The 10561-nt window shown below is 44.7% G+C and overlaps 1 protein-coding gene across 1 annotated transcript; it reads left to right on the top strand.

Moving 5' to 3' along the window:
* The first annotated feature begins 887 nt into the window (after positions 1-887).
* Positions 888-2633, top strand: LOC141124139 (E3 ubiquitin-protein ligase TRIM39-like). Its single transcript, XM_073612215.1, has one exon. It carries the CDS (start codon positions 888-890, stop codon positions 2631-2633), a length of 1746 nt encoding a protein of 581 aa, XP_073468316.1.
* The last annotated feature ends 7928 nt before the right edge of the window (positions 2634-10561 follow it).

The raw sequence follows: 10561 nt of genomic DNA, 5'->3' as shown, positions 1-10561 counted from the left end.
ACTATGTACAATAGAAGATCAGCCAAAAACTAAATTTACAATATAGCCCCATTTTTGGGAACAGGGGGCTACACTAGTTACCAAATATATTGGGTTACATTATGATACGTGTGCCTTCACTACCTTGTTTGGTGCTGGTTTCCTTTGATAAAGCTCTACTATTGGGGTACTAAGTATTACTTTTGGTGATTTCCCGTGATATTGTATTTTTTTGTACGCTCAACCTGGTGTGTCTGAGGGGCTGAGGTTCTGGAGAAGGCCGAGGCAAAGAACAGAGAGGACCCACCCTAATCTGTGGCCCCTACAAGGCTAGCGCTACAATTAAGATACATAGGAGCTAAGGAAAATTGGGTGCGCCTTTTCCCTAGCAAGAGGCACGACTATTGTGTTTACTCAACACAAATTGGAGGCCACCATAATTCACACATAAGCTTATAGTGGTGATGGTGGTGAAAGTGTCTATAATAAGTACTGTCTGCGTTGCCCAAAAATCAACCATCAGATTTTAACCTTCCCTTAATAATGACAATGTGGAGTGGAAATGTCGATGTGATTGGTGTCTCTGGGGTAACACAGACAGTTCATATTACCTGATCTGATAACAATATAAAATATTTCTGCAGAGAAAAGTGATGCGGTCTCTGATGATTATCTGGTTACACCATCTCTGTGTAGATAAACATGGAACTTTCTTCTCTGTTATCACTTAGGATTATTCCATAAGGAGGTTCAAAGAGTAATGATGATATGGAACGTGTATCGACCAATCAATATAATTACATGACTCTTATCAATCACTGGACTTTGCACATTGTTTTCTATCCTAAAAAATAAGCCTGACAGAGTTCAGTCTTCTCACTTTACTCTTCTGTACAATTACCCCAGAAATGGCGTCTTCTCATCTGAAAGAAGAGCTGGAATGTTCCGTCTGTCTGAACGTTTATACGGATCCTGTAACCCTGAGATGTGGACACAACTTCTGCCGGGACTGTATTGGTCGTGTGCTGGATGCACAGAGGAGGTCTGGAGGATATTCCTGTCCTGAATGTAGAGAAAAACTCAAGAAACGTCCCCGTCTTAAGAAGAACATTACTCTGTGTAAGATATCGGAAACCCTCCAGACTACACAGGGTGATCAGGACAAAACCGGGGTCTTCTGCACTTACTGTATTCACACTCCTGAACCTGCTGTGAAATCCTGTCTGCTGTGTGAAGCTTCTCTGTGTGACGATCACCTGGGAGTCCACAGCAAGTCACCAGAACACGTCTTATGTGACCCCACCACTTCCCTGGAGAACAGGAAATGCTCCGTCCATAAGAAGATCCTGGAGTATTACTGCAATGAGGACTCCACCTGTATATGTGTGTCCTGCAGGCTGGATGGAGAACATTTGGGACACCAGGTGGAGACTCTGGATGAGGCCTCTGAGATGAAGAAGAAGAAACTAAGGAATTTTCTGAGGAAGCTGATGACAGAGAGAGAGGAGACGGAGAAAAGAGTCCAGAGTCTGCAGGAACACAGGAGGAAAGAACCAGGAAAAGTAGATGATGAAACAGAGAGAGTCACTGGTCTGTTCAGAGACCTCAGGAGACGTCTGGAAGACCTGGAGAAAAGAGTCCTGAGTGAGATCTCCCAGGAGGCAGATCAAATCTATCTCTTCATATCAGATGTGATCCAGGAGCTGGAAACAAAGAAGGAGGCACTATCCAGGAAGATGCGGGACATTGAGGAGCTGTGTAACATTACGGATCCACTGACTGTCCTACGGGAATCAGACACAGGTGACTTGTGTGATACTGAGGATGGAGATGATGAGGACAGAGAGAGACATGATGAACTCCTCCATGATGGAGGGGATCTGGATGTGGGGCGGATCTCGCACACATTACACACAGGTTTATTTGATATCATGTCTGGGGTAATTGTAGAGAAATGTCCAGGCACACACGTCTATCCACATTCTACTACAAAGGGCGAAGGCCACATCAATGCCAAAGCATTCAGAATATGTCCCCAACCCTCCCCCACCATACAATGCTCACACTGCCAGGCTGGAGGACCAAATATTGGGGGTGTGCAGCAAACATCGGGGGTTACAGACATATTACTGGATGTGAGGACAGCTGGTAATAATCTACATATATCAGATGACAGGAAAACTGTATACTGGACATTACATAGTCAGTATCGCCCAGAAACACCAGAGAGATTTTACCATCCTCAGGTGATGAGCAGTCAGAGTTTCTCCTCAGGGCACCATTCCTGGGAAGTGGATGTTGGGGAAGCAACATACTGGGGAGTCGGGATGTGTTACCCCAGTATAGACAGGAGAGGACATCAGTCATGGGTTGGATATAATAAGAAGTCCTGGGGTTTGGAGAGGTGGTGGGAGTGGGGTTTTCAGTACTCGGTGATACATGACAGTAATAAGACCCGTTTACCCGGCGGTGTCTCCAGTAGGAGAGTCAGGATAGATCTGGATTATGAGGCCGGGCGGATCTCCTTTTATGATCTGTGTGACCCGATCCGACATCTCCACACCTTCACCACCACCTTCACTGAGCCCCTCCATGCTGGGGTATATATGGGGATAAGTTCCTGTCTAAAGATATCGGGGGGGAATCAGAGGTGAGAAATCTGCCCAGAGACTGGTGACATCACAGGGTGTAGAATATGATTGGCGCAATACTCAGGATTACATTTTTGTCCACAGAGACATTTGAACCTATTTGATACCACACTTGACGTTAATTAATTTATTAGAAATTTAACTATTAAAGTGGAGTTCCTCCGAAAAAAAAAAAATTAAAAGTCAGCAGCTACAAATACTGCAGCTGCTGACTTTTAATATATGGACACTGACCTGTCCAGGGCGCCCGCCATGTCGGCAGCCGAAGCCGATCTGTCCGTCAGCTCTCGGATGCTGCCACCGCCATCTTCGGTAAGGGAATCAGGAAGTGAAGCCTTGCGGCTTCACTTCCTGGTTCCCTACTGCGCATGCGCGAGTCGCGCTGCGCAATCCGAATGGTCCCTGCTGTCTTCTGGGACCTGTGTGTCTCCCAGAAGACAGCGGGGGTGGGAACAGAGTGGGCGCCGGACATGGCGTAGGTCACCGCGACCACCGCGGTGATCTATGCCCGGAAGTGGGAGCAAATACCTGTATTACACAGGTATCTTCTCCCTCCCCCCCTCCGAAAGGTGTCAAATGTGCGCGCGGGAGCCGCGATTAACGGCATAGGCTAGGGAAGAAACGGCACTTAGTTTCCTTTCTTCCCCGCGCATGCGCTGTTGGAATTTCTGGCGGACTACAAGTGAAATATCTCCTGAACGGCGCACTTTTAGGAGATATTTAACTACCTATAGGTAAGCCTTATTCTAGGCTTACCTATAGGTAGAAGTCCAAAAAGTGGGTTTACAACCACTTTAAGGGGATCCCTGTAGGACAGTTCTGTTAGAGATTTTAGATTCTTATTTTATAATCATTTATTTTTGTTTACAAAAGATTGCTTAAAAGTAGTAGAATTTCATATTAACCAATATATGTTATTTCGTAGATATAGAAGTTGAACTTTAGATGACCTCTCTGCTTCATGCCGATATTCTTAGCTGGGTGAAAGTTCATTAGAATAGATTAAATTTATATAGAATTGTTTAGGGTCCTTGAAATGCATATAAATCACAGAGATAAGATAGTTCATTTTTAGTTACTAATTAGAAGAAGAGAGAACTTTTGACAGCAGTGAAATACAGGCTGATAAGATAAGAATATCTTATACAGGTGGTGTAAAAATACTTAAAGTTATGTACAAGTACATTAAATTAAGTTTGACATGGTCAAACAAAGGTCTGCTTGAGCCCTCATTAAAACTGTTAAAATACATTGAATAAGGAAAAACTGATATATATATATATATATATATATAATAATTACACAATATTGAATAAAGTAATTGGCTTTGTATATATATATATATATATATATATATTGTAAGTGATACAGTACTTTTACACATAGGATTATATAGTAACACATATAACACATCTGGTGGGGTTATTGAAAGTTAATTCTCCCAAAGTCGTAAATCTGTCTTATCAGAATGAGGAGGTTGGTTTGATGTTTGATTTAACACAGCTGGGTGCCATACTGTCTCTACACGGGTGTTTTTAATTGGACAAAACCAGTTATAAATCACTTGAATGAACATATAGGAATTCTGGGAATAATTAAGTTTGTCTGGTTGTAGAACAGGTGTCAGATTTATGGATAGTTACATTAACGTAGATCTTAGCGACCAATCATATCTAGGAGAGATGGTTAAGATAAGGCTTGTAAAAGGGTATATAAATGCAAGCTCTACAATTGTTAGACAGACAAGTCAGATAGGAGCTCATAAGGCTGAACTCTGTGTATGCTGCCCTATTGCACAGGTCATAGAGGTCAGAACCAATCTGCCTTTTTGTTGTAACTTGTCTCCTCCTATGAGCCAAATAAAGAAAACTTCTTAACTCGATCCAGAGTGTGGTCTCAGGTGAATTTCGCTCACAAGTTCCTGCGAGTGAGGAGAGATTGCGGGGATGACCTAGAATTTGAACGTGAGGCAGCATCTCTTCCCCAACTTTTTTGGAAAGAGGATATCCAAGATGGATGGTCAATAGGGCCTGGACCATTGCCAAAAACAAAAATAGGATCGACCGTATTAGAAGAAAGACACAGGATCGAAATCGACATCAAAATAAAATGACTCTATCTCCCCCTTATACGTAGTATGGAGTTCAAAGAGATCAGGGACATTATAAATAGACATCTCCCCGTTCTATATGCAGATAAGGCCTGGGCTAGTATTTTGCGGGGGAGGAATTAATGTAGTACCACGTAGAGCTCCCACCTTGGGTCGATCCCTGCCCCCCAGGTTTTTCAATAAAAAGACCATTAAATCAATAAGCCATAATCAGTAGGCAAGAGGCTAGCATTCAGTCCTCTCCAAAAGCCCCTGTTAGGTCTGTCACACACCTGACCTGTGTGTCTATTGTTATTGGACAGTTTACCACGCCCTGAATCCAAGGGTGGGGGAGGAAGTGTCCCTGAGTTGTATATCTGTGGTAACATGTGCTTGAATAAAGAGGGTCTGCTGTTTTTCACCCTACACTGAGATACGGCTGGTGACTGGGTGGGCTACAGGGTCTTGGATGCTTGTTCTGGACAAAGGAACCATTTATGGTGGACATAGTCCTGTTGAGGACAAGGGTCCGTCACAGGTTCCTGTGGGGAGCGTCATCCAATAAGGTCCCTAGAATGTACTGTGCAGCGTGCCGTGCATTGTGGGGCGTTCAGCAGCCAAACATCCCGCCGAGCTCCCCGAAAATTTTGGTGTTCGCTGAACAGGCGATGTTCAGGTCAAACTTTTTCTCAGCTCGAACTGTTCACCCAACACTACTCTACTCAGTTCATATTATGTGATCTGATAACAATATAAAGTATTTCTGCAGAGAAAAGTGATGCGGTCTCTGATGATTATATGGTTACACCATCTCTGTGTAGATAAACATGGAACTTTCTTCTCTCTTATCACTCAGGATTATTCCATAAGGAGGTTCAAAGAGCAATGATATGGAAAGTGCAGGAAAACAATCACAGTGCAGCAGATCCAGGTATAATCACATGACTGTTATGGATTACTGGTGGATTACTCTCCTAATAAATACATCTGACTGAGTTCAATCTTCTCACTTTACTCTTCTGCTCCGCAATAACATCTTCTCATCTGAATGTTCCATCTGTCTGAACATTTATACGGATCCTGTAACCCTGAAATGTGGACACAACTTCTGCCGGGACTGTATTGGTAGTGCGCTGGATATACAGGAGGAGGATATTCCTGTCCCGAATTTTAAACAAAACTTTAAGAAACGTCCTGACCTTCAGAGGAGTCTGAAACTAAGTAACATTATGGAGAATATTCAGTCTACCCATTCAGATCAGAAGGACACCAGGGTCTTCTGTACTCAATGTATTCACACTCCTGTACCTGCTCTGCTGTGATATCCTGTCTGAGGTGTGAAGCTTCTCTGTGTGACGATCACCTGAGAGTCCATAGCAAGTCACCAGAACACGTCTTATGTGACCCCACCACTTCCCTGGAGGACAGGAAATGCTCCGTCCATAAGAAGATCCTGGAGTATTACTGCACTGAGGATGATACCTGTATCTGTATGTCCTGCAGGCTGGATGGAGAACATCGGGGACACCGGGTGGAAACTCTGAATGAGGCCTCTGAGAAGAAGAAGAAAATATTTAGAAAAGTTCTGCAAAAGCTCATGATAAGGAATGAAGAGCTGCCCAGGAAGATGGGGGACATTGAGGAGCTGTGTAACATGATGGATCCACTGACTGTCCTACAGGAATCAGACACAGAGGACTTGTGTGAGACTAAGGATGGAGATGATAAGGAATCAGACACAGAGGACTTGTGTAATACTAAGGATGGAGATGATAAGGAATCAGACACAGGTGACTTGTGTAATACTAAGGATGGAGATGATGAGGACAGAGAGAGACATGATAAACTCCTCCATGATAGAGGAGAAATGGATGTGGCGGGGGTCTCACACACATTACACCCAGGTTTATCTGATATCATGTCTGGGGTAAATGTAGAGAAATGTCCAGGCACACATGTCTATCCACATTTGAAAAGAAAGGGCGAAGATGAAATCAATGCTGAGCAATCCTGGAAACGCCCCAAACCCTCCCCCACCATAGAACACTCACACCACCAGGCAGGAGGACCAAACATTGGGGGTGTACAGCAAACATTGGGGGTGTCGGGGGTTACAGACACATTACACCCAGGTTTATCTGATATCATGTCTGGGGTAAATGTAGAGAAATGTCCAGGCACACATGTCTATCCACATTTGAAAAGAAAAGGCGAAGATGAAATCAATGCTGAGCAATCCTGGAAACGTCCCAAACCCTCCCCCACCATAGAACACTCACACCACCAGGCAGGAGGACCAAACATTGGGGGTGTACAGCAAAGATCGGGGGTGTCGGGGGTTACAGACACATTACACACAGGTTTATCTGATATCAAGTCTGGGGTAAATGTAGAGAAATGTCCAGGCACACATGTCTATCCACATTTGAAAAGAAAAGGCGAAGATGAAATCAATGCTGAGCAATCCTGGAAACGCCCCAAACCCTCCCCCACCATACAACCATCCAGGAGACCTCCCCAACCCTCTCCCACCATAGAACCATCCAGGAGACCTCCCCAACCCTCTCCCACCATACAACCATCCAGGAGACCTCCCCAACCCTCTCCCACCATACAACACTCACACCACCAGGCTGGAGGACCAAACATTGGGGGTGTACAGCAAACATTGGGGGTGTCGGGGGTTACAGACACATTACACCCAGGTTTATCTGATATCATGTCTGGGGTAAATGTAGAGAAATGTCCAGGCACACATGTCTATCCACATTTGAAAAGAAAGGGCGAAGATGAAATCAATGCTGAGCAATCCTGGAAACGTCCCAAACCCTCCCCCACCATAGAACACTCACACCACCAGGCAGGAGGACCAAACATTGGGGGTGTACAGCAAACATCGGGGGTGTCGGGGGTTACAGACACATTACACCCAGGTTTATCTGATATCAAGTCTGGGGTAAATGTAGAGAAATGTCCAGGCACACATGTCTATCCACATTTGAAAAGAAAAGGCGAAGATGAAATCAATGCTGAGCAATCCTGGAAACGCCCCAAACCCTCCCCCACCATACAACCATCCAGGAGACCTCCCCAACCCTCTCCCACCATAGAACCATCCAGGAGACCTCCCCAACCCTCTCCCACCATACAACCATCCAGGAGACCTCCCCAACCCTCTCCCACCATACAACACTCACACCACCAGGCTGGAGGACCAAATATTGGGGGTGTACAGCAAACATCGGGGGTTACAGACATGTTACTAGATGTGAGTACAGCTGGTAATCATCTACATATATCAGATGATGGGAAAATTGTGTCCAGGTCACATGAGAGACAGAATCACCCAGGAACACCAGAGAGATTTTCGGTGTTCTCAGGTGATGAGCAGTCAGAGGTTCTCCTCAGGGAGACATTACTGGGAAGTGGATGTCGGGGGGTCAGAGTACTGGGTAGTCGGGATGTGTTACCCCAGTATAGACAGGAGAGGAGGTCAGTCACTGATTAGAGATAATAAGAAGCCCTGGTGTCTTGAGAGGAGGAGAATGTTGGATGATAATCAGTACTTAGTGATACATGACAAGAAGAAGACCCGATTACCCGGTGGTGCCTCCAGTGGAAGAGTCAGGATAGATCTGGATTATGAGGGCGGGCGGATCTCCTTTTATGATCTGTGTGACCTGATCCGACATCTCCACACCTTCACCACCACCTTCACTGAGCCCCTCCATGCTGAGGTATGGATAGGAGATAAGAAGGTTGTATAAAGATATGTGGAGGGGGAATCAGATGTGAGAAATCTGCCCAGAGACTGCTGACATCACAGGGTAGAGAATCTGATTGGTGCAATACTCAGCCAATAGTATTGCGCCAATCAGATTATTTTATTTTTACACTGTCCTTTAAAAAACAAAAAAATGTGTCACTTTTATTCCTATTATAAGAAATGTAAACATCCCTTGTAATAGAAAAAAAAAAAGCATGACAGGGCCTCTTAAATATGAGATCTGGGGGGTCAAAAAGACATCAGATCTCATATTTACACTAAAATGCAATAAAAAAAATGAAACTTTTTATTACTAAAAAAAAAAATCCCCTTTAAGAGCATCGATGTCGCTTCCGCCCTCCAATGCTATGGAGCTGAGCGGGGGCCGTCTTTCCACCGCTCCGGTAAGTGGAGGATCGAATCCGCCGCTGAGACCACTTTTATCTGAAAGAGGACCACCCGCTGGAGAAGAGGATACCCAGGGCTATGGCAGCTCTCTGCTCCCATAACAACGGTATTCCTCTTCAGACAGCGGCTGTATAATGACGGCGGGAGGTCGGCAAGCGGTTAAAATTGTATTCAGAACAAAATACATGTTTTTAGTTTTCAATGGAGCGGGGAAGAATTAGAACCCCTGTCAGGTTTTTACTGCTATCCGGGGCTCCATTAGAGAGATTTCCCCTCACTTCCTGTCCTGGTGGCAACATTTTACTAGACAGGAAGTGAGGGGAAATCTCCAACAGCAACACGGACAGAAATAAAAATCCCTTTCTTTAGTAGAGTAGGGGAAGACTAGAACCCCTGTCAGATTTGTATTTCTGTCCGTGTCCCTGATGTAGATGTTCCTTCACTTCTTGCCTGATTAAATGTTGTCATCAGGACAGGACGTTCTCTCTAGTGGAACCCCCGGATATCAGTAAAAACCTGACAGGGGTTCTAATCCACTCCCCCACTCCATCCAGAACTAGAACAATAGGATTTGTCTAGACACACACTTTAATATCCACAATGAGAATTCCTACATTTCTGTCCTCACAGGTTCCTTTACATGACCAATCCATGGATCTGTGATTGCTCCTCCCCCTCCCTGTGATTGGCTGTGATGATTGTCACTATGAATACAGCCAGTGCTAGCCTTGTTCCTATTGGTTATGATGTAGAGGGGGCGGGGATTGTGGACAGGTGACGGGGGAGGGGTATACAGTCTCGGGAAGTAGAAATCCTCGGCTCTGTATATGGGAATATTGATCAATGATTGGATATAGATAGAATGATGGGAGGGATTAGACGATGACTACAATCATCATTAACCCCTTCAGTCCCGGCACCTCTATGATCCTTATGGAGCCGAGCAATTGTTCCATTTCCTCTATGGCCCTATTCATCTGATAAAGAGAAATAATTCTCCTATGATTTACTAATGATGAAATGACATGACTAAGTGCTTATATGCTAATGTGAGGTTCTTTATATAATAACAAGTTCTCTGTCTAGAATGACTTTACAGAAAGATGTTATTAGAACAAATTGTTGTTCTCCGGATCCTTGGAAGGTCTTGTTGGGGAACATAGAGACAGTTGGTCTCCTTCTTCTACAATGAGGGATTTGGGAGTCTGGAGGTGGGACAAGCTGATAAGGTGTTCAGAGATAACAGAAATGAATGTCTCTTGTAATGAATGATGTGCTGCTTGTACAAATTCTTCAGTGAATGATTCCATCTGTAAAATGTTGATGTTTGGAACGGTCCTCCATGACAACTGTCCAGGATTGGAGGGTAAAAGCCTCCCGTATGATGAAGAGGTCAGATCCTTGGTCCACCTGCCATGTCTAAGGATCTCCGCACACCTTCATCTCTCTACTTTCTAATCTTTACTTTTACTTTGTAAGGCTGGGTTCACACCTCCAATGGATGTGGCTCGCAGCAGGGGGTCTGGTGCGTCCCTGTTTGCCGTTTAGGGACAAATCGGGGCCAAATTTTTGCCTGAATTCGGCTCTGATGGGGCCAAAGACGCACAGCACTCCTGTGCAAGCCGCTCTGGAGCCGCAATGGAGATATGTGAACCGACTCAATGGAGA

This window comes from Aquarana catesbeiana, linkage group LG01 (genome assembly GCF_042186555.1).
Source record: "Aquarana catesbeiana isolate 2022-GZ linkage group LG01, ASM4218655v1, whole genome shotgun sequence".
In the NCBI taxonomy this organism is placed as follows: domain Eukaryota; kingdom Metazoa; phylum Chordata; class Amphibia; order Anura; family Ranidae; genus Aquarana; species Aquarana catesbeiana.
The sequence above is the reverse complement of the archived record's forward strand: the minus strand, read 5'-3'. Positions and strand labels throughout refer to the sequence as shown.